At 54.1% G+C, this 24,385-nt stretch overlaps 1 protein-coding gene across 10 annotated transcripts in view; it reads right to left on the reverse strand.

Annotated features, from left to right (window-relative positions):
* Positions 1-23,295, reverse strand: part of EPS15L1 (epidermal growth factor receptor pathway substrate 15 like 1) — a 106,721-nt gene extending 83,426 nt beyond the window's left edge. For 6 of the 10 annotated variants that reach the window (XM_018051337.1, XM_018051340.1, XM_018051341.1 and 3 more), the window contains exon 1: positions 23,207-23,280. In XM_018051337.1, coding sequence (XP_017906826.1) covers positions 23,207-23,239 — 33 coding nt within the window. In that variant the 5' untranslated portion in view covers positions 23,240-23,280. Of the gene's footprint in view, positions 1-23,206 lie in introns of all 10 variants that reach the window. The other 4 variants (XM_018051342.1, XM_018051339.1, XM_018051336.1 and 1 more) reach the window with 1 other exon arrangement.

Here is a 24,385-nt window from a genome sequence, read left to right on the forward strand (position 1 = left end):
TCAAAAAGACTGAAAAATAACAAGCACTGGTGAGGATGTGGAGAAAAGGGAACCCTTCAGCACTGCTGGTGGGGTGTAAGTGGCTACGGCTGCTAGGAAAGACAGTACGGAGAGTCCTCAGAAAATTAAAACCAGAAATACCATTCGATCCAGCAATTTCACTTCTGGGTGCTTATCCAAAGGAAATGAAAACACTAACTCAAAGAAGTACAAACAAACACGTCCATGTTCACCGGGGCATTGTTTACAACAGCCAAGACCGGGGAGCAACCTAAATATTTACTCACTGATGGATGAATGGATAAAGAAGGCATGGTGTGTGCACACATTCAGAGGAATACTGCTCAGTCCTTAAAGACGGAGACCTTGCCAACTGGATGAACCCTGAGGGCATCACGCTAAGTGAAATAAGTTAGTTATCTCACTTGTATGTGGATCTAAAAAACAAAACGCCAAACCCACAGATAGAGAGAACAGAAGGATGGTTGCCAGGGGTGGGAATAGGGGGTGGGCAAAATGGGTAAAGGTGGTCAAAAGGTACAAACTTCTTGCCAGTTAATAATATTGTATCGTATACTGGAAGTTACTAAGAGGACATCTTAAAAGGTCTCATCACAAGAAAAGAAATTTTATAACTATGTGTGGTGACGGATGGTAAGTACTGTGATCGTTTCACAACATGAATAACAAATAAATAAATAACGAATAACAAATCATCACACTGTACACGTGAGACTACCATAATGTTATATAGGTCAACTGCAATCTCAATTTAAACTAATTAACTAATTAAAGGCCTACATGCTCTCAAACACATCACCCCGGAGGAATAAGACCAAGAGAGGAGGCAGAGTCGGGCCGGCTGTCTGTCACCTCTCAGCAAAGGTGGTGGTGCTGGGTCCTGACAGTACATCATGTGCTCGTGACTCGTGGGAGCGGAACGCAAGACCGCAGGGCCCCCCCTCCCCCGACCTGGACAAAGGTCCACTTGCTGCCAGCAAGCGGAGCGGCGTGGCTCTGAAACGAATTTCCAGTGGTTATTTCTTTTAAGATCTCGTGGCAGGCAGGAGAGAGGTTTCTAAGCTACTGTGATTCCAGTGAAAAACAGAGTTATGGTACTTGGAGCACTGAGGGTTAATAACTGTCTCAAACTTCCCAAATGCTTCTAAATCAGATCCACGATCAGGAGAAACAAGACCCCAAACAGTCCAGAAAAGGCCCTGAAGCCCCAGGCCCCAAAGCCTGGACTGTCAGTGCTAAGGACTCCTCTCACAGGCAATCTGCACTCAGAGGTTAATCCCAAATGACCCACATCTAATGGGAAACCAGAGTATGCCTCACTCATTCCTCACTAAACACAGGGATCCGTCTGGGTAACCGGGGACAATGACAGCAGTTAAGAGGTTCTGATTTAATTACACACACGTCAGCCACTACATAAGCAGAAGGGGGCGGGAAAGGGGAACCATCGGCAGCTCTAACTGGCACTTCCTCTTACTACACAACTTCCCTCCAGGGACAGTGGAGTCATGCCTGCCAGCTGCCCAATACAGGACTGCAACAAAACTGAAGACAAAGGCTGCGAAGGCCTCGAGCCCCTGGATGACAGGCAGATGCCTTGGACACAAACAGCTCACTGGTGCGGGCAGCCACGCTGCTAGGACAGAGCCCCCTAAGTGCTGAGAGTGGGCACCAGAGCTGCCCACCTCTGCCCAACCCCAAAGTGAGGCCAGGGCAAAGGCAGAAAGGGAACAGGCCAGGGGACAAGGCCGTCAGTGTTCAGAGGCTGCGGACAGCTCAGAGATGGCTTCAAGAACGGAAGTCAGACAGAGCCTGTGCAGGAGGGCATTCTCCTCCACCAGCCCAGGGTGCTAAGAAGCCATCTTTGACTCCGAATTATTCACCGACATTCAGTATAACTTTCACTTTGGGGACTTTCCTGTTGGTCCAGTGGCGAAGACTCTGCGCTCCCACTGCAGGGGTCCCATGTTCAAACCCTGGTCAGGGAACTAGATCCCACATGCCACAACTAAGACTTGGCACACCCAAATAAATAAATAACCTGTGAATCTGATCTTTCAGCTGGTCTCCTAAAATACTAAGAAAAGTTCCCAGGGCCTCTTCACTCTATCCTCCAGCCCAGAAGCGAAAGTCGCTCAGTCGTGTCTGACTGTTTGCAACCATGACTATACAGGCTATGGAATTCTCCAGGCCAGAATACTGGAGTGGGTAGCCTTTCCCTTCTCCAGGGGGTCTTCCCAACCCAGGGACCGAACCCAGGTCTCCCGCATTGCAGGTGGATTCTTTACCAGCTGAGCCACAGGGGAAGCCCAAGAGGCAACGTGCAAACGGGGAGCGAGGCAGGGGAACACAGCCGGGAACAAGTCCACATCCTTCTGCTGGGAGGCCTTTAAAATTCCACAGTTCATGCAAGTGTGTGTAATTTTAACACCCGGGGAAAAGCAGCTTGAGATGAGGAACACGCCAGTACTACTTTGGAGGGGAAGCCCTGAGGACTGGGCTTCCTAATCCTCTCAGGACTGAGTCCATCAGCTCTGATTCCTGCTTTCATACAGGGCAGGAGCTCTTCCGCAAAACAAAATCACGATCGCTCGCCTGGCTTGCTTCAAAACATTTGTAACATAAACCCATTTTCATGTTTAAACTTTTAGAAAAAAGTATTTATAATTCCTTGAGCTGATAAATAGTGGCTCACATTTACTGAACGCTCAGTTATCTATCCTGTGTCTCAATTAATTGCTTCCAACAACGCTGCAGGGCAGATACTACTGTTTGCCCCCATATATGGGTGAAGGGACCGGAGTTATCTTGCACGGGGTCATACAGCCCAGGAGTGATGGAGCCAGAGGAGACCAGGCCGTGGGACACAAACCCACTCTGCACTCTGCAAAAACAGCCAGGGCATGACAGAGCTGGACACAGAGCCACTGCACAGCCTCCTGAGCAGGCTCGCCTGAGAAGATGCAAACACGTGACTGTGTCGTGGCAGACTGCAGTCAACGGACGTGGTCAAAGTGCAACACTTGACTTAAGCACAAGAACCAGGGCAGCCTGCCATTTCCTCAGGAAAACTGAGACTCCGTAATGGCCGTAGTTTTCAAAGCTATTGCCAAGTTTTGCAGGAAGTTAGGCACATACCACCAGAAGACATCCCTGTGTGAGTTCCTACTTGGAAAACCAGATGCTGAGACCAAAACAGGGCTAGAGAAGTGCTCACTTGATAATCCCTGCATTTCACCTTCCTCATAAGTTCCCCCAGCGGTGTACACAACCATCACCCTGGCTATGTGCACAACCATCACCCCACCCCAGCTGTGTGCACAGCCATCACCCCAGCAGTGTGCACAACCATCACCCCGGCAGTGTGCACAACCATCACCCCGGCGGTGTGCACAACCATCACCCCGGCGGTGTCCACAACCATCACCCTGGCGGTGTGCACAACCATCACCCCACCCCGGCGGTGTGCACAACCATCACCCCACCCCGGCGGTGTGCACAACCATCCCCCCGGCGGTGTGCACAATCATCACCCCGGCTGTGTGCACAACCATCACCCCGGCTGTGTGCACAACCATCACCCCGGCTGTGTGCACAACCATCACCTCGGCTGTGTGTACAGCCCTCCAGGCAGGCCAGACCACACTCTGCGGGTAAGGAAACCAAGATACAACTCAGTAGCTGTCACAGAGCATCAGCAAACACTGCGGCATCCGGAACCTCCCTGAAACTGACAGCTCCCTCCAACTGCTGGATCCGAGGCTCCTAAGCCAGGGCTAAGGTGAACAGTGCAGGAAGAACTGAGACAGGAGAAAGAGCCTTCGTAAATCCTGAGGAAAGAGATGCCCCAATTTTAAAAGGCTAGCCAAGGAGAAGAAAAAGACGATTCTGAAAGAAGGGATGCAGCAGAGCTAGGGGAGATGTTCAGTTTAGATACTGCAAAACGAAGGAAATGCCAGTGTTTGCTATCAGGCTGGCAAAGGCGCAAATGGGACCTGAGCCCTGCCAGTGGGAAAATTAGGTGGGTGGAGGGGTCTTCTGGAGGCCAATGCAACATGTGGTACACGTGCATGTCCCTGACACGCAGGTCTAACGTGATTCCGCCGAGTCTTCGTTGATACAGATACGATTACTCTACAATTTATACAGAAAGCCAAAGGAACTAAGATAGCTAGAACAATGTTGCAAAGGAATAGAGTGGGAGGACTCTGTCCACCTGATCCCAAGGCTTGCTATCAAGTTCCAGTAATCCAGACAATGTGGCACTGATGGTGGAAAAGACACACAAAACCGTGGGCACGACAGCGAGCCAGACACAGGTCCGTGTAGGTGTGCCCAACCGTGGGCACGAAAGCGAGCCAGACACAGGCCCGCGTAGGTGTGCCCAACCGTGGGCACGATAGCCAGCCAGACACAGGCCCGCGTAGGTGTGCCCAACCGTGGGCACGATAGCCAGCCAGACACAGGCCCGCGTAGGTGTGCCCAACCAACTTCTGACAAAGGCGCTGGAGCCAGCCAGGAGGAAAGAGGCCCGTGTCCACAAACAGTGCTGGAGCAACTGGCCATCCTCCAGAGGGAGAAAATGAACCTGGAGACATTCAGTCTCACACTTTCTACAAAATTAATTCCAAAGGGATCACGAACTTAAATGTAAAGCCAGAAAACTTTCAGGAAAAACACAAAGGAGAAAATATTCAGGATTGGGGGCTGGGGAGAGAGTTCAGACTTGCCACCGAAAGCCTGATTCAAAAGGAAAAAAAAAAAAAGGAAATCGATAAACTGGACCTCAACAAAATTTAAAATGTTTGATCTATGAAAGACTCTGATAAGTGGATGCAAAGACAAGCCGCAGACTAGGAGGAAATACTGCTGACACTTGAACACTGACTGGAGGTTAGGGCACCCACCCGCTGCACAGTCGAAAATCCAAGGGCAGTTTATAGTTGGCCCTCTATACACGGCTCCTCTGTTCCACATCTGTGGAGTCAACCAAACTCGGATCAAGTAGTACTTAATTGTAGTACACATTTACTTTAAAAAAAAGTTTTAAAAATAAAGAAACAGAGGCCACTCCTTCAGGGTTGGCCTGCTCAAGAAAGAAAAAGAAACAAGTCACATAGAAGCGGACCTGCACAGTTCAAACCTGTGTTGCTCAAGGGCAACTGTGTTTGCAAATCACACATCCAACAAAGGACTGGTACCTGGAATACACAGAGTAAAAGTGAAAGCGTAAGTCGCTCAGCCGTGTCCGACTCTCTGGGACCCCATGGACTGTAGCCTGCCAGGCTCCTCTGTCCGTGGAACTCTGCTGGTAAGAATACTGGAGTGGGAAGCCATGCCCTTCTCCAGGGGATCTTCCCGACCCAGGGATCAACATGGGTGTCCCACACTGCAGGCAGATTCTTTACCATCTGGGCCACCACAGAAGCCAGGAAGGAATACAACTCTCAAAACTCAACAACACAGAAAGGAAAGAATTCGATGAGAACATGAGCAAAAGACATGAAGGGACATCTCACTAAACAGGATGTACAGATGGCAAGTAAGGACGTGACAAGATGGCCAGTGTACCTTCAGCTGCGAAGTGCAGATTAAAAGCCACAGGGACAATATACTGTAATAACCTACACTGGAAAAGAATCTGAGACGTTCTACTCATAACTGAATCACTTCTCTGTGCATCTGAAACTAACCCAATATTGCAAATCAACCATACTTCAATTAAAAAAAAAAAAATTCTCTTGAGAAACCACAGTATGAGGCCACCACATAGCTATCAGAACAGCTGAAACAGCAAGCAGTGACACTGGGAAGCATGCAGAGAATCTAGGTCACTTATACACGGCTGCTGGGAATGGAAAAAGGTACAATCACTCTGGAAAACAGCCGGGCATGCAGTTTCTTAAAACACAAAACAAAACTAACTAAACATGCAACTGTAACTATCCTGGGCATTCAGAGAAAGGAAGATTTAAATTCACAGAATATCCTGTATTCAATGCTGAGTGCAGCTTTATTACTAATAGTCTTGCAAACCTGAAAGCACGCCAGACCTCCTTCAGTGGGTTTTCACTCTAACGGACCATGGTCCCACGCACCATGGAATACTACCTGGCAATGAAAAGGCATCAGCTCCGGAGAGACACAACAACCCAGCAAAATCTCCAGAGCACGACTGCAGTGGCGGTGGTTTAGTTGCTAAGTCGTGTTCGACTCTTTACGACCCCAGGGACTGCAGCCCACCAGGCTCCTCTGTCCATTCCCAGGCAAGAATACTGGAGTGGGTGGCCATCTCCTTCTCCAGGGGATCTTCCTGACCCAGGGATCAAACCCACGGCTCCGGCATTGGCAGGTGGATTCTCTACCACTGAGCCCCCAGGGAGCCCCGGGAGCTATGCTGAGTGGAAAAGGCCAGTCTCCAGAGCTCCACACTGTATGAGTCCACTGCACACAATCAAAGTGCCAGAATTACAGAGACGAGCAGCTCAGTGGTTGCCAAGGGTTAAGGAAGGAACGGGGTAGGAGGGAAGAGGGTGTGGCTGTAAAAGGGCCACCAGAGAGATCCCTGTGGGGATGGAGCTGCTCTGCATCCAACTGCAGAGCACGCAACTTTCTGGTCAGACGGTGTCCTACGCGTGCGCGCGCAGTCGCTCAGCCGTGTCCGACTCTGCGCAACCCCACAGACTGTAGCCCGCTAGGCTCCTCTGTCCGTGGGGATTCTCCAGGCAAGAACACTGGAGTGGACTGCCACCAAACTTAAAAAGTTTTAAAAAGAGACTCAGGAGATTTCACAACCAAATGCAAAGTGATATTTTTAGATAATTAGGGAAATCTGAATTATGGACTGGGTATCAGATAATACTAAGCAATTCTTACTAATTGTTTTATGTTGTGGTAGGGCACAGCGGTGATGTAAAAGAAAACAGTCTCAACTACTAGAGGCGCATACTGAAATATGATTTTTTTAAGTATTTATTTATTTTGCTGCTCTGAGGCCTTCAAAGCCACATGCAAACTTCTTCGTTGCGGTATGTGCGATTTAGTTCCCTGACCTGAGGCCAAACCCAGGCGCCCTGAACTGGGAGTGTAGAGTCTTAGCCACTGGACCATCAGGGAAGTCTCGAAATAGGATTTCTAAGGTGAACACAAACTTGGATAAAGATATTTGCAAAATGTTGGCCTCTGCTGTGAACTGGTGGTGAGTACATGGGAGTTCATTAAATTCTTCCCTCTGCTTTTAGTGTGTTTAAATTTTTCATATAACTGAAGACCAACATTTGATGTTTCTGCTCTGGGAAGGATTTTCATGGTACAAGCTACTTCAGGTTCAAGCATGATAAATGAAGAACAGCTTCACCACTGGCAGGATCGTGCTTTTGCCAAATAATAAAATCCAGAATTTCTTTAACACACAACGCCAGGGATTCAGGGATGATCAGATATGCAGGAAGGCAGAAGGGCAAGAAGGTTGGATCCGAGTGCCCTTCTTGTGGGCGGGGACTGCAGCTGACAGTGGAGGACCGAAGGCAGCCAGCAACTGGTTAAGCCGATAAACGAATCACTGTGTCTCCCTGGGACAGAATGCCATCAGCAGTAAAAGCAGTCCAGGCAGAACCTCTATGAAGCCTGCTGAAGTGAAAGGGCCAGAGCAGAAGCCCGGTGATGACCCGGCTGGTGAGCACACAGCAGCCAGGTGCACAGGGATCTAAACCTGGCGGGACGGACACACACGTGTGCAATGGTCCTTCCCGTGAACGGGGGGCCTCCCTTGGCTTTCGGAGTTCTCCAGGTAACACACCCTACTTTTAGGACAGAAAAGGGAAAAGGAGGCGTGGCAGATGAGGGGTCTGAAGGAAGACACACGCCTCTCCCTGGAGACCCAAACGGCGCTGCGAGGAAGGGCCATGAAAGGGCACACCCGGCACAGAAGGCAGGGCCTCCCTGCGACCCATGCAGACCTCAGGGGGGTTACGCTCATAGTCCCCGCCTGCAAGGAGACTCCCCAGGTGGCACAGAGGTAAAGACTCCGCCTCAGCGCAGGAGAGGCAGGACTCCACCTCAACGCAGGAGAGGCAGGAAGTTCAGGTTCGGTCCCTGGGTGAGGAGGAGCCCCTGGAGAAGGAAATGCCAACCCACTCCAGTATTCCTGCCTGGACAATCCCATGAGGAGAAGAGCCTGGCGGGCTGCGGTCCACGGGGCTGCGGAAAGCTGGACGAGAATGAGCAACTGAGCACATGCACGCAGGGGAGCCACGGAGCAAGGGCGTCCAGCACGAGCAGACGCACCGCTCACATCAGGGCGGACAGGGCGGGCAGGAGGAGGTCAGGGCGGGGAGCCACTTGGGGGACACAGAGTCAAGGTGTGACAGCTTCCACGCTCCCGGGAGACCAGAGCTCTCCGCCCCATCTACCAGAAACGGAAGGGAGAAATGAATGAAGTCACTGGAGGCCGCCTTCTGGCTCCAACACGCTGATCCACATGGGATGCAGGACCTACGCGGAGCCCCGACGTTCCCCAAGAAAGCCTCTGCCCACACCTCTCAGCCAGGTCTTCCCATCACCAGGGGAAGCGGAACCGCACAGAGGTCAAGAGCGCCGCCACACACGTAGACTCAAGGCCTATCCCACCACCGGGACGCTGTGCCACTCTGCGTGAGAGGGTAACAGGCAGGAAGGCCAGGGGTCTCCAATCGGAGGAAAGAGGCTGCAAGTGTCAGACGTTTTTCTCTCTCTTAAGCGGCAGGAGGAAACAAACTAGCAATATTTTTTTCCTTCTCTATACAAATTTAAAAGGGGGTTTCTCTTAAAATACTGTGTTGCCATAATGACACCTGGTTTCACCTGAAGTTAACTATCCTCAAACCTTGAGATAACCAATGCCTTTTTCTTATGAAAATGCTTGTCTTAAGCTATGCTAATATGCTAGGCATTTACCCCAAACTCTGTCTTCAAGTCGGTTCTGCCTAATGGCTCAGAACCTGCTTGACAAATCAGTCTGTTATACTCAGATATTGCTCCCCTAATCTATGTAAACGAAACTATTTGTATGGTGATCTGCCCTTCTACAAGATTCAAGCTGATCATTTTGTGGCCCGGGATGAACCATTTGGTGCCAAGATTATCCCAAACTGCATCTTATGGGTGAGGGGCCTGGTGCCATTCTGAGTTTGAAGCCATTCCTTTCTTTCATTAACAGACAGCTAGTGACTATATAACATCCAGCTGAAGACTAGCAGGGGGTACTCTTTCTGCCCTCTTCTGATGCCTATGTCAGAGGCTTTCTCTATCTCCTCTATACTTTAATAAAACTTTATTACACAAAAGCTCTGAGCGATCAAGCTTCGTCTCTGGCCCCGGATTGAAATCTCCTCCGGGGGCCAAGAACCCCGGCGTCTTCGTGTCGTTCAGCAACAACCTTTCATGGGGAGGCTGAGCAGCCTTTCTGCGCCTTGATTTCTTCATTTGGGAAAAAAGAGGACACAGACGCCCGCCGCTGCCACGCGGTGAGTACTCGACAAACACTGGCCTGTCAAATCCTATCCTCTCACACATCACCCTCCTTCCACCGGCTCCTTTATGCCCAGAGATGCCCACCCCTTCACGACTGCATCTCAAACCACCAAGCTCCTCCAGTCCCTCAAGACAGTGGCGCGCCCTGGGATTTGCCAGTTTTCTGCTCTTGAACTTACGAATTCATTCATTCACTTACTGAACGCGTACAGAGTGGGCTTCCCTGGTGGCTCAGTGGTAAAGAGTCCACCTGCCAGTGCAAGGGACACGGGTTCATATCTTGAGCTCTGAGGCTCAAGCAAGGGGAGAGGCAGGCGAAGTGAGCCCAGGACTCCAGCACCGGAGCCTCGGATGTGACAACGGGAGGCGCGTCCCGGGCCTGCAGAGTCAGAGGGGGAGGACAGGGACGGGCAGGGCCAGCCCTTCAGCACGTCCCCCAGCAGGGACTCGGGGTCACTCAGCGCCATTTCAGTGAGACGACAGGTCTGCCCACCCCTCGTTGGGAGGTCAGAACATCATCTCATCCTCCTGAAGGCACGCTGAGCAGATGCGCCCGTGAGGAGGAGAACCGAGTATACACTCAGCTGCTGGGAGCGGGCGACAGCAGGGAGTGGTGGGAGCTGGGGAGACACTGCCCGTCCTCCAGGACGCTGCCCACTAATACAGCCATCCGTGGTGTAGCAACTCACGGAACAGGGGCTGCTCACCCTGAACATGTCTCTCTGGAGGTCTTGACGGGGCATCGAGGTGGCAATCCCTTCTCCACTCCACAGTACCTATGGACTGCCGGCCTGGTTCTGGGCACTGGCCTTGGCTGAGCTGCAACAGTGAATAAGGGGTTCCCCTCAGCCTCCTGGAGCTCCTGCTCTGGAGGAGGCGTCAGACATGACAATGAAAACAGCCGGGCACAAGTGCTGCGAGGAAAAGGCGGGATGGGGAGCGACGCAGGGGCCACAGACACAGGCCGCAGGGAGAGGAGCCGGCAGCCACCGTGGCCGAGTCTGCCTGAGGGGACCCCAGACGCTGAGCACACGCGCGGAAGCGGGCCCCGACTGAGCCAGAAGGAGGCGCCACTGGCAGGAAAACTCCCAGGGGGTGGGGTCCCGGGGAGAATGCCAGGCACAGAGGGAGGGGTACGGGGCTGAGTGCGGCCACACGGCCACACGGTGGCGCAGGTGGGCGGGACAGGAAAGGGACCTTGCCCAGGCCACCTGGAGGGAGCAGGGAGCAGCTTCCAGCCGCAAACTCCTGCTTAAGATCAACGCAGCCCTGGCCTCCCTGCATCCCTGTGCGTGTGTTAGCCGCTCAGTCGGGTCTGACTCTGTGTGGCCCCATGGACTGCAGCTCGCCAGGCTCCTCTGTCCATGGGATTCTCCAGGTAAGAATCCTAGAGCGGGTTGCCATGCCCTTCTCCAGGGGATCTTCCGCACCCAGGGATCGAACCTGGGTCTCCTGCACTGCAGGCAGATTCTTTAGCCTCTGAGCTACCAAGGAAGCTCATAGCCCTCCTAGACACGGCTCCTCCAGGCGTCTCAGAGAACAGCCCCTCCCCCATCACGTCCATTCTCGCTTCCCTTCCTCCATCTGGGGGACCAAGCCCTGCAGAGTGCACAGGGGTGATACCTTAGCAGTCAGTGCCCCCTACACACAGCAGGGCACTGGCTGCCCTCCTTGAAGGTGCCCACTTCTCACAGTGGTTCCAACGACCCCCAGGCGTGCCCTGTTGTTCTCAGTCATGTCCGACTCCGTGTGACTCCACATACTGCGGCCAGCCGGGTCCTCTGTCCATGGGGTTCTCCAGGCAAGAGTACTGGAGCGGGTTGCCGTTTCCTTCTCCAGGGGATCTTCCCCACCCAGGGATCAAACCCGAGTCCCCTACGTCTCCTGCATTACGGGGGGCTCTTCACCACTGAGCCACCAGGCGAGGCCCAAGCATGCCCCGCTGCTGCTGCCGCTGCTGCTGAGCCGCCTCAGTCGTGTCCGACTCTGCGCGACCCCACAGACGGCAGCCCGCCAGGCTCCCCCGTCCCTGGGACTCTCCAGGCAAGAACGCTGGAGTGGGCTGCCATTTCCTTCTCCAATGCATGAGAGTGAAAAGTGAAAGTGAGGTCGCTCAGTCGTGTCTGACTCTTAGCAATCCCATGGACTGCAGCCCACCAGGCTCCTCCGTCCATGGGAGTTTCCAGGCAAGAGGACTGGAGTGGGGCGCCACTGCCTTCTCCAACACATGCTCTGAGCCTTCCCCAAATCCCTTTCTACATCGGCCACCCTGAGGTCCCAACATCCCTGCCATCTTCTGACCCCTGGCGCAACAGGACACCAGGACTGGGTCAGCAGCTCTCCCTGCCGCCTCCCTGCTCCCCTCTGCAGGTGGCACCGTCAGGCCTCCCGGCGCCCACTGCTCTGTAGAGCCCAGGGCTCTCGGAGTTCCCAGCACCGAGCCAGGCTCCCCCGTTCCACAGTGAGTGAAAAGACAGTCCCTGCCACCACAGGGAAGAGCATGAGGTCTGGTCAGAGAAAACCACAGAGGCAGAAGAGCAACGGCGCGGGCAGGGAGAGCGCAGGAAGGAGGCCTCGTCCTGGAGGAGGGAAGGGTCAGGCAGGCAGAGCAGCGGGGGCGGCCTTCCAACCCAAGCCGGGCCCCGCACACACCTCGGCCTCTCGGCTGGCACCCGCGCTCGCCCGCTCCCCTCCCCACCCCACTTGGCACAGGGTCACAGCTCCGCTCAGAAAGACCCTCGGTGGTTGCTGAAGGAGTATGGCGTTCCACTTGGTAGTGCCCGCTACATGCTCCACCGCCACCTTCTGGCCCTGATGGCCCAACTTCCCCCCAAACTCACCTGTGCACACACAAACACACACTCTCACTGGCTCGCAGACACTCACAGCCGTCAAACCCTGCCGGCCCTCCCTCCCGGCCTGGCGGATGCTCCCCTCTGCACGCTGTGCTCCTCTCACCCTGTCTGAGCGCGGATCACCCCTAGTGGGGCGTGTGGCTGTGAGCGTCTGCCTGCTGAAAGCCAATTACCTGCCAACCCCCACACCAAATCTCCAGCTGTAGGTAGTCGTCGGAATTCCCCACTGAGATGAGTCCCTCTCTCCCACGCTTCCGTTTTACAAAAGAGACACTTCTTCAAGCCTAATTTACGTTAAGACTACTGTATTGCCTGGGCCCCCTTCCCTATATTTCGCTTCTTGGGGGATGGAGTTTCACACTCACATGTTGTGAGCTCCACCCACAACACTGGGTCAGAAAAAGGTTGTTCGTGGGATGGGTGAGAATGAGATGGCGCCTTGGAAGGGAGGGGGTGAGATGGGTGGGAGGGGGTGAGCCCTCGGGCAGACAAGGCTTCCACCTGGAGGTGGCGAAGTGAAGACGAGCCTGAAGCCTCTCGGGGCCTCGGTCTCCCTATCTAAGGATGTCTGCTCCCATATCAAACGAGAAAACGCAGATAAAGCACGCTCTGCAAAGGGAAGCACTTATGAGATCTATTATTATGGTGGCTTTTATTACTGTCACTGAGACAGAAGACCAGGCTTTATCTACAAAGAACTGCTGGGAGAGAAGTCGGACAAAGCTGTTAGGACACGTGCTGCGACATCAAACCACGTCGCAGCTGGCCACGCCAAACGGTCTTTTCAGCAAACAGTGAACTATTTCACCAAGTGCTGGCCACACGATGGGGCATATCGCCCTCATTTTCTCTCTCAGCTCGTTGGCTGAGCCGCTCTCAATGCCAGGACAGAACAGTCTTTCAGTTCTCTTAGTTTCTGTGGTTTGTTTTTATTTAACATGTAATTTCACATACTGCAGGCTAAAGAAAGAAAGAAAGTTGCTCAGTCGTGTCTGACTCTTTGCGACCCCCTGGACTGTAGTCCGCCAGGCTCCTCTGTCCATGGGATTCTCCAGGCAAGGATACTGGAGTGGGTTGCCATGCCCTCCTCCCGGGGATCTTCCCAACCCAGGGAATGAACCCAGGTCTCCTGCATTGCAGGCAGATTCTTTACCATTTGAGCCACCAGGGAAGCCCACAGTAGGCTAAGTATATACCGATAAAAACACACTTACAGGATTGTGAATGAAAGAATATTTTCTACTGGCAAGAAGGCAGCAGAAAAAAATCAAAAAGTAGAAAGCCAATATTAGAAACTTGGTCTGGAAGAAGCTGCTGATTCCATGGCCTCATGTGTGAGCACCAGAGTGACCCACAAGCTTGCCTGACTCACTCATCATCATGGGTGTAGGCTCAGGCCCTGGGGAAATGGGGAGCATTCCCTGGTGGTCCAATGGCTAAGACTCCACACTCCCAGTGCTGGGGGCCTGGGTTTGATTCCTGGTCAGGGAACTAGATCCCATGTGCTGCACCTAAAGATCCCGCAACTAAGACTCAGCACAGCCAAATAAATATTTTTTCATGTTCAAAATGGACATAGGAGTGTGCTGAGGGCACAGAGGCCATTCTAACCCTTATCAAAGAAAACACCCAATGGAAGAAACATTTGCAATCACACACACCAGAGTCGATCAGGTTCTGGGACCTCCAACATGGCCATCTCTCGGGTGTGGGGTGATTAAGAGGCTGGTCCCAGCCCAAAACTTCAGAGTCCTAATGGTTACACTGTCTCCAAAAGACGGCCTCTTTGTCAAGCTGTGTTCTTGTTCAGTTTCTCCTCTTTAAATACAGCCTGAAAGAACACAGTTTTCTGTTTCCACCAGAAATGTAAACTGAAAAGCCCACCCTCGGACTTCCCTGGTGGTGCAGTGGCTAAGACTGCGCACCCCAGGCAGAGGGCCAGGGTTCCATCCCTGAACTAGACCCCGCCTGCCGCAACTGGGAGTTCACACGCCACAACTAAAGACGCCGCGTGCCGTAACTAAGACCCGGCTCAGCCAGATAAATCAATGAATATTAAAAGTAAAAAATCCATAAGCATAAGGATGACGGCAATGACACCTCCCTGACAAGGAATCAGTGGTGAATGGGCACAAAGGGGGTGTCCAACCATACTCCCTTACTTCCACACAAGACTGTGCCCCAAATCTCTCCCCAACACTGCTCTGGGGGACGCCGGGTGACCAGAGTCCAGGAACCGGGGCTCTGACTGGACGGAAGGGGTGGCAGAAGGGAGAGGCAGGTCCCTTTTCCTCCTCTCCTCACTTCCAGCCCAGTGGAGGCCATTCACTCCACCTCTGCGGGCTGCCACCTGACCTCCAGGAGACCTCTGATCATCTGGGAGCCCGGCCCCAGCGCAGCTGTCTGAAGGGCGGGCGCTTGGCTTTATTCTTCTTAGGCCTGAGCCAGCACACGTAAGTGCTCAGTAAACATCATGGGGTATCCCCAGGGCACGGGCTGCGCCTCTGTGTGGGGTCTGCCCTGGCCTGGAAGACTGCTGCAAAGGTGATGACGGTCTGGTCTCAGTGGAGCCTGACGCCAACCCCACCCCCCGCCGGCTCCCAGGAAGGCCTGTCTGGTCCTGCGCCTGCCCACAGCACACCTGCTTCCCACCCCCCCTCGGAGGACCCCGTCCGAGGAGCCAATCCACACACTCCTTTGACGCCCAGCCCTTCCGCCCTTCCGGCACCCTCCGGCCAGGCTGCTCCGGGTCGCTGCAGGTCTCACTACAGCGAGTCTCCGAGCTAGCACCAACTCTGGCCATCCCCTGCAGAAGCAGTCAGGCGAGCTACGCGGGTCGCTTCACTCCTCAAGAACTGCTAGAGAGCCTGTCTCTCATAAAGTGGACTTGCCCAACCAGTCACCCTTTAGCTCAACAGATGATTACCAGCACCTAAGGTTGATGTTCAGTCACTAAGTTGTATCCGATTCATGCAACCCCACAGACTGGAGCGCGCCAGGCGCCCCTGTCCATGGGATTTCCCAGGCAAGAATACCAGAGTGGGTTGCCATTGCCTTCTCCAGGTCATCTTCCTGACCCAGGAGTCAAACCCATGTCTCCTGTATTGCAGGCAAATTCTTTACCACTGAATCAGCAGGGAAGCACACCCAAGGATAAATTAAAACCGGCACAGTCCCTGCCTTAGCAGACACAGTCCACACAGTGGGGGACAAACACCATCAATCGAAGACTCCCACCAGCACAAAATTACAACCTGGTACGTAGAAAAGCACACGGTCTCCCCCAAGGCGGCGACAGAAAAGCTGGGCCAGTCTGTCAGGACAGCGACGTGCTAGCTGAGATCTGAAGAGCAGCCGGGATTAACCAGAGATGAAGAGGGACAAGGACACTCCAGACGGACCATAAAGAGCACGTGCAAAGGCCCTGAGGCCAGGGAGGATGTGCAAGCTACCGAAAGCAGGGCTTAGGGGCTATGGGGCAGAGCGACAAGTCTGGGAGGTCCAGGCTACTGGGGTGTCAAGGGCAGGGCAGGGCAGGGCAGGGCAGGGCAGCGGCCCGATCCAGTCCACAGACAGTGGAGGCCAGGCACCACCGTCCCCTGCTTTCAGCCAGTGTGCACAAAAGGAGAACCGACTCTGTGCCAGCCAGGCCAGAACCCAGCCAGTAAATCGTTTCTACGATCAACGCTGCAGGAATCCTGCCCAGCAGGCAGGGCGGGTGGCGATCCAAGGAGAAGGCTGTCTGCGGTCATCTGTAACCTCTACTTCCCCCCATTAGCAAGTGGCAGTAAGAACTGGGATGGCCGTGCCGGGCCTGCGTGCAGGAGAAGCCGTGGGGCCTGTGAGCCAGCACATCTCCCTTCCTCCCCTGCGTCTGCGTCAGCCCCTCTCTGGGCAAGCGGACACCCGTCAGGCCCTTTTGTCTCAGGCTGATTTGTAGGCCAGGCACAGATTCCTGTGTCCCATTTTACCAAGCCACCTTCTTCCTTCCAACCCTAAGTCACTCTAGTTAAAAGCAGGACATGTACCCCAAAGTCCCAGCCACGACAGCCCTTTGAGCTGGAGCTCCAGTTTCCCGGCTTCCCCTCATCCTGTCCTGCCTCTGTCAGAAAGGCCGTGCCAATCTCCCCTCCCAGGATACCCCCTCCCCTGTCCACGCAGCTGTCTCCAACACACCCAAGCAAGTCAGCCGCCCCTCCTCCAGCTTGGACCTGAGCCGCCCTGGCCCGAGCAGAGTCCGAGCTCCCTCTGGGCTGGGCGAGGCCCGCTCATTCCTCCGTCAGCCTCTGGAAGCGCTGAGGAGCCACGCCAGCAGGGAAACTTGCTGACCCCTCATGAAGATAACGAGGAGGCTTCTCCACCCCCCCCCATCCCCCTTCCACGGAGACAGGATTAAAACAATAAAACTAAAACGTAGGGCTTCCTTGGAGGCTCAGTGATAAAGCATCTCCTGCCAAGGCAGGAGACACAGGTTCGATTCCTGATCGGGGAAGATTCCACATGCTATGGAGCAAGTAAGCCCCGGAGCCGCAACTACTGAATCCACATACCACAACTACTGAAGTCCACAGCGTAAAGCCCGTGCTGTGCAACAAGCCTAGCCTCCACGTTCTGCGACTAGAGAAAAGCCCGGGCAGCAAGGAAATCCCAGCACAGCCAAAACCAAATCTGTAAAAACACAACCAAGTGGTTCTCTCCCCACTAGACTCTGCAGAGTCCACTGCTGAAGCAGCATGAGTACGGCTTAAAGCAGATGCGACTCACACGGCTGTAACGCCTGGCAGCTTCACAAACAAGCAAACTCCCAGATGGGAAGCCACAGAGCAGCGCAGAGACCGGGGAGGGGGTCAGAAGAGCGCGTTGGCGTGCGCTTGCTGGCTGCGACCTTGGGCAAGTGACATAAGGTCTCTGGGCTTCAGCTGACTGCTTCATAAAGGCAAGGAGGAGACCGACCAGGGTGACTGGGAGAATGAGCTGAGCCAACTAAATGCCTGTCCTGCCCAGTCCTTGGGTGCCTGCACGGACTCGAGGCCCTCCCAGACCTCCACATCAGACCGCCCTCCTCAGCTTTATACTTTTCAGAGCGCAGACGGCATCACTCCACTGCGCACATGTCTGTGCATTTCTGCATGTCTGTGGTTCCCAAGTGGCTCAGTGGTAAAGAATCCGCCTGCCAGTCCAAGACAGGCAGGCTGGATCCCTGGGTCGGGAAGATGCCCCTGGAAAAGGAGACGGAGACCTGCTCCGGTACTCTTGCCTGGGAAATCCCATGGACAGAGGAGCCACGGTCCATGGGGTCACAAAGAGTCAGATGCAACTTAGCAACTACAGAACAACAGGCCCCTCCTTAGACCCTCAGCTCCCTGAGGCAGGGGGGTCTTCAGGTTCACAGGTATAACCTGCTGCCCGGAAAGCACCTGCCCAGAGAAGATGCCCAGTAAAAACACTTGAACGAACAGCACGATGAAGGCCCCTTGCACACTCGTCTGCCACTGAGGGATCCTGACGCTCCACCCCCACGAAGCCGACAGAACAAGTTCAGGGTGTTACTCCCAATCTGCAGATGGGAAACTGAGGCACAGGAAGCGCTGCACAACTAAGGTCACTGGAAGAATACCTAGGGGCCCGAACATGGGAAACAGGCACCCTGACGGGGCTTCAAAGGAGAACGGGGCCCTGCAACCAGCGTCCCAAGGAAGAATATCAAGCAGCTTTCTGAGGGAGTGCTGGCTCTTCAGGTCAGGTCAAGGTGGAGGAGACCCAAAACGACTCCTTGGAGTGGGGATCACGAGGTGCCTCTTACCTGGGTCGTGACTGGGTCTGCCGGCACAGCCTGAGGCACCAGAGAGTGGACACTCTATCCAGTGCGCGCGTGTTAGGCCGCCTCAGTCACATCTGACTGTTTGCAACACTGCGGGCCACAGCTCACCAGGCTCCCTCGTCCATGGGATTCTCCAGGCAAGAATACTGGAGTGGGCTGCCCTGCCCTTCTCCAGGGGGTCTTCCCGACCCAGGGATTGAACCCAAGACTCTTATGCACTGGCAGGCGGGTTCTTTACCACTAGTGCCACCTGGGAAGTGCACTCTATCCAGTTCAGTTCAGTCCAGTTCAGTTCAGTTGCTCAGTCATGTCCGACTCTTTGCGACCCCATGGACTGCAGCACGCCGGGCTTCCCTGTACATCATCAACTCCCGGAGTTTACTCAAACTCATGTCCACTGAGTCGGTGATGCCATCCAACCATCTCATCTTCTGTCATCCCCTTCTCCTCCTGCCTTCAATCTTTCCCAGCATCAAGGTCTTTTCCAATGAGTCAGCTCTTCGCATCAGGAGGCCCAAGTATTGGGGTTTCAGCTTCAGCATCAGTCCTTTCAATGAATATTCAGGATTGACTTCCTTTAGGATGGACTGGTTGGATCTCCTTGCAGTCCAAAGGACTCTCAAGAGTCTTCTCCAACAGCACAGTTCAAAAGCATCAAGTCTTCAGGACTCAGCTTTCTTTCTAGTCCAACTCTCACATCCACACACGACTACTGGAAAAACCCTCTATTCAGTACATCTGATCAAAGATGCTCACTCACTTCCCCAATCAGCTGATTGGGATTAAGAACTAGGCATGGGAAAAGTTGTTTTAAAGCTTAAAGCTGGGGCAGAAGAGACAAAACTTACATGCTCTTTGCGTGACTGGGAGCCACATAGTCAACAAAAACCAGGTTGATGCAGGTCACTAAGAGAGACAGCCGGGATCTCTGGATCTTACAGGATGAGCCAGATTTACTCTAAAACCCGACTCTCCACCCCCATCCACCCCCAAGTTATACCGCATTAGCATTTGAGTGAGATATAGAAACTAGAGATGACTTTGGAGGGAAAAACAAGGGAGGAAAGGACAAACAAGTGTCCCAAGCCCTCAGCCGTCATTCCAGACACATCTGCTGGATGATGCTGTGGGTGGGTTCCCAGTGGGCCACCTGGAAGAGCAGAAACTGCAGGGCTCTGCAGGGAGACAGAAGTGGGTGCAACTCCATCTCTGCACTCACCAGCAATGGGACTTCAGCAAGTGAGTAATACTTCATCTCTCTGAGTCTCCGTTTCCTGTTTGTAAAATGGGAATAAAAGCTTCTCGGACAGTGGCACACTTTAAAAAGAAGTGAGGCGCGACTAAGCTGTGTGCCACAACTACCAAGCCTGTGCTCTGGAGCCTGCAAGCCGCAGCCACTGAGCCCAGGCGTCTAGAGCCTGTGCTCCACAGCAAGAGAAGCCGCCGCAACGAGTAGCCTGTGGACCACAGCGAGAGGGGCCCCGCCAGCCACAGCTAAAGCAAGCTGCGCGCAGCAACGAACGCCCGGCACAGCGCAAAATGAGCAAAATAAAAATAAATATTTTTTAAAAAGAAACTTACGACGAAGGGGAAAGGAAGGAAGAAGGAACTCCATGAGCACTGGGCAGACTCATTGCCACTGAGCCCAACGCTCTCCTTCCGTTACCACTGCTCCTTGGGTCTGGGGGCCACGTAAGGTACAGGGGGGACAACTCCCGGTGGAGCTGAGGGGAGACCCCACCAAAGAGGCCTCTGGGACAGACAGCGTTCGTCGGGAGGTCACAGCATGAGGTTCTGGCCATGGGGTCTGGGGTGGGAGAGGCGGGAACACACAGAAAGAAAGGATGCAAGCAGGAGAGAAGAGAAGACGGTAAAGGCTGAGGGCGGGCTACAGAACTGTCAAGTGCCGCAGGGCTCGGGGAGGACCAGCCCCAAAGACAGGTCACACGGGTTAAGGTCAGCAAGGCGGCTGGCAAACTACAAGAGCACCTGGGACAGAGGCGGCAAGGAACACGGGTGCACTTCCAGGGGGCCACAAGAGGAGAGGCAAAGGGGGCCTGGGAGAAAGAAAAATCAACGAGATGCTGATGGAGGGGGAAAAAAATCACTGTTAGAGGGAGAACTATCCACTCCTCAGATTGACAAGATTTATATTCAGGGTCAGCAGCGACTATATGGGGAGAAGACATCACAGATGCGGCTGAGTAGGGAGCAGAGCCGGAATAAGGCTGATAAGAAAAACCCAGACAGGCCTGGAGGCAAAGGAAAAACACCCCACATTCCACAAACTCACTGGCCACCAGCTTCACTCATCTTCAACTGGCCATTCACATTCCAAGGGTGCCCTACACCTCAACCCAGCCAGCTCAGGGCCTCCTGATCCAGAGGGGGCTCCCCTACTGCCCCCAAACAGAAACTATCTTGGAATTAGATCCATGCTTCCCCAGTAATAATCATGAACTTTGGGGAGGCCCTCAGCTAGACTGGAAGCGCCTGGTAGGTGTGGGTCGACAGGAATCCGTGGTGCAGCGCTTCACTTAACAAGTGTGAATGGTTGACAGGATTATCCAAGGAAGAAAGTCTGGCCATGTCATCATTCAACAAACGTACTGAGAAAGGAACAGGAAAAACCACACCAGGCAATGGAGGCCCTGAACTTGTCAGAGACCAGGAGACCCACGCTGTGGAGCTCCCTACCCTCAAGGCCCAGATCCCTGGCCAGACGGAGAGAAGAAAGGCTGTCCATGAAGGGTTCTGGGTGGTGTAACTCCTCGGTCCTTGCTTCCCGGGTTTACCTGCCACCCCCTGGGTGCTGAGCACAGAGGCAGGGGCACTGAGCAAGAGGCCTGCGCCTGGTCGAATGGGGACAATGCAGAGAGACCCTCAGACCTCTGTGGACCACGACTGGTGCCAATGGGTGGTGTCAGGGAGGCACGCTGCTGCGCGACGGGGGCTTAGGACAGGTAGGCAGCGAAGGCCTCTCAGAAGAACAACACGTGAGCTGCCACCTGAAGGGAGCCAGGCTTTGGCAGCATCAAGGGAAGTAACAGGGACGGACGCTTCAGAAAGGAGGAACAGCCTGCAGGACACCGGAAGGACAGACAGAGCTTAGGCTATGGGAGGAGGAGAAAAGCCGCAAGAAGGGCTGCGGTGTGGGTGCCAGACTGGGGAAGAGGCAGGAGAGGCTGACAGGCCTACCTGACCACCAGGGATGCCTGCGGGGTGGCGGGGAGGTGGTGGTGTTGGTGGGGGGAGGGGATTAGGACTTTAGTCTAAAGGATTCTAAGCAGGTGAATCACATGACCGGATTCAGGTTTTCACACAGGACCTCACAGCAGCCTTTCTCTAAAAACCACTGCCTTTCTCTAAAGCTAATCCTTCATCGGTACAGAATCCCCTCTCTTTGTTGTGTGGATAAGCACAAGTTAGAAATTATTTAATAAACTCTAAAGCACTCAATTAACATTAGCTACTGTCATCAAAGTGCAAATTAAGGCAAGTGTCATTTGGATCAGAAGCTTTAAAAATCAGAGGCGTTTCATCATTAAATGAGCCTCTGTGTGTTTCACTCCCCCCCCAATACCCTAAAATGTAGCGACTGGCTAGTAATAATAATATGCAACATCTGCAGGGCACTTAATAGCTTACAGAGCACTTTTACATCTGTTATTTAATAACCACGGGTCTCCAGGGCTTTGAATTTAGTGACAGTGTTACAAATTGGCTAGTTCTGGCAATATCTAGCAAGTAGGCACCATCTCTCTCCATGGATCAGGTGACCAGTCATGACAACCTGCCTAAGAGCTCTTCCGGGGTTGGGCATTCTCACTGCCGTCATCACTACTTCCAAATGTCCCAATCTGCCAGAGAAGTAAATAATGGTCCTAATTACAGGATCACTGAGTGATGCTGATGTGACAAGCACTGCTATAAGCACTTGACATGCTTAATTTTCACCTGATCCCAATACTTTTTTAACATTCCCATTTTCCAAATACGGTTACTGAGGCATGGAGAAGATAAGGGCGTCATCCAAGGACACCCAGAGGAGTAAGACCCAGAGCCAAGATCTGAACACGTGATAATGTGACCCTGTATCCTCAACTCTGAATCCCAGCGCTGTGCTAGATCATTCTGGCAAACTGCACATAATTCGGTGCTTGGTACGACACAGAAATTCAGCAAATAAGGGCAGCTGTTATTAGCAGGACATGGGTAGTTTCTAGGTCCCACGAGAGTGTCACCTCCAGGAGAGCAGCGACCTTGTTAGTCTGGGTGACTGCTGCGCTCCCAGCACCTGGCCCTACGCACATTTGAAGGGTGGATAAATGAATGAACGTGCCTCCCAGAAGGCAGGGCTGCTGCGCACGGCTCTTATTTCAGGTCTGTGTCGCGCCACTGACACTGCCCCTCGGTAAGAGCATCAGGCTGATCTGAGGCACAACAAGGAGTCCGGAGACTTGAGACCCCCACCTCCCTTTCACAGCGCAGGGGTGGCGGAAGGGGCTCCCAAGGGAAGAGACGAGTCCGGGCTCGCAATGCCGGTGGGTCCCGGCTCCGGCGGGGCTCTGCCCTGCACCGCGGCGGAGATGCTGGCCGCCGCGGCGCTGAGACCCGACAGGAGACAAAGACCCGCGGGGCCGCCGCACCCGCAAAAATGCTGGTGCCCCTCGCCCACCTCCCCGGGAGGCAGCCGAATGCTGCCATGCCTCACCCGGCCTGGAAGCTGCGGAGAATCCCGGGCGCCGGACGGAGCGGACAAGCGATGCGGCCCTGCCTGCGGGGTCGCCGTCCGCAGAGGGTCGCTTCGGTGCGGGAGGCCGCGGGCCGGACCGGCCTGTCACCTTCAGGACCGCCCGCCCACTCGCCCGCTCTCCGCCGGGAGCCCTCAGCGCGAGCCGCCGCCACCCAGCTGAGCCTCCCCGCGCCTAGGCCTCCCCGCAGCGCCCGCCTCGCGCCCCGCACGGCAACGCCGCACCCTCGCCCGTCTGGCCCGTACCTGCTGGGAAAGGGGGATGAGCGGGGCCGCCATCTTCCCGCGGACTCGGGCTCCGAGCGCCGGCGGGGAATGGGGCGGGGCCGCGCGCGCGCACTGGTGCGAGGGGCGGTGCGCGCGCAGCCGAGCCCAGGGGAGGGCGGGGCCAAAGCGGGGCGGGGCGTGTTCCGCGGAGCTGAAGGGGCGGGGTCGAGGGCGGGGCCGCGCCCTCCTAGCCCCAGCCGAAAGGGGCTGGGCCTGGAAGGTACGCGGACCAGGGACCTTTGAGGAATTCGTCCTACGTTCCTTCACCACCTCTTCCAGGATTTCTCTGCTCTTATGCCAAGGTCATGGCATCCGGTCCTATCACTTCATGGGAAATAGATGGGGAAACAGTGGAAACAGTGTCAGACTTTATTTTGGGGGGCTCCAAAATCACTGCAGATGGTGACTGCAGCCATGAAATTAAAAGACACTTACTCCTTAGAAGAAAAGTTATGACCAACCTAAATAGTATATTCAAAAGCAGAGACATTACTTTGCCGACTAAGGTCCGTCTAGTCAAAGCTATGGTTTTTCCTGCGGTCATGTATGGATGTGAGAGTTGGACTGTGAAGAAGGCTGAGCGCCAAAGAATTGATGCGTTTGAACTGTGGTGTTGGAGAAGACTCTTGAGGGTCCCTTGGACTGCAAGGAGAGCCAACCAGTCCATTCTGAAGGAGATCAGCCCTGGGATTTCTTTGGAAGGAATGATGCTGAAGCTGAAGCTCCAGTACTTTGGCCACCTCATGCGAAGAGTTGACTCACTGGAAAAGTCTCTGATGCTGGGAGAGATTAGGGGCAGGAGGAGAAGGGGACGACCGAGGATGAGATGGCTGGATGGCATCACTGACTCGATGGACGTGAGTCTGAGTGAACTCCGGGAGATGGTGATGGATAGGGAGGCCTGGCGTGCTGCGATTCATGGGGTCACAAAGAGTCGGACACGACTGAGGGACTGAACTGAACTGATGCCAAGGTTGATGGCAACCCACTCCAGTACTCTTGCCTGGAAAATCCCATGGACGGAGGAGCCTGGAGGGCTGCAGTCCATGGGGTCGCTGAGGGTTGGACATGACTGAGCGACTTCACTTTCACTTTTCACTTTCATGCATTGGAGAAGGAAATGGCAACCCACTCCAGTGTTCTTTCTTGGAGAATCCC

The sequence above is a fragment of the Capra hircus genome, chromosome 7, assembly GCF_001704415.2.
Source record: "Capra hircus breed San Clemente chromosome 7, ASM170441v1, whole genome shotgun sequence".
In the NCBI taxonomy this organism is placed as follows: domain Eukaryota; kingdom Metazoa; phylum Chordata; class Mammalia; order Artiodactyla; family Bovidae; genus Capra; species Capra hircus.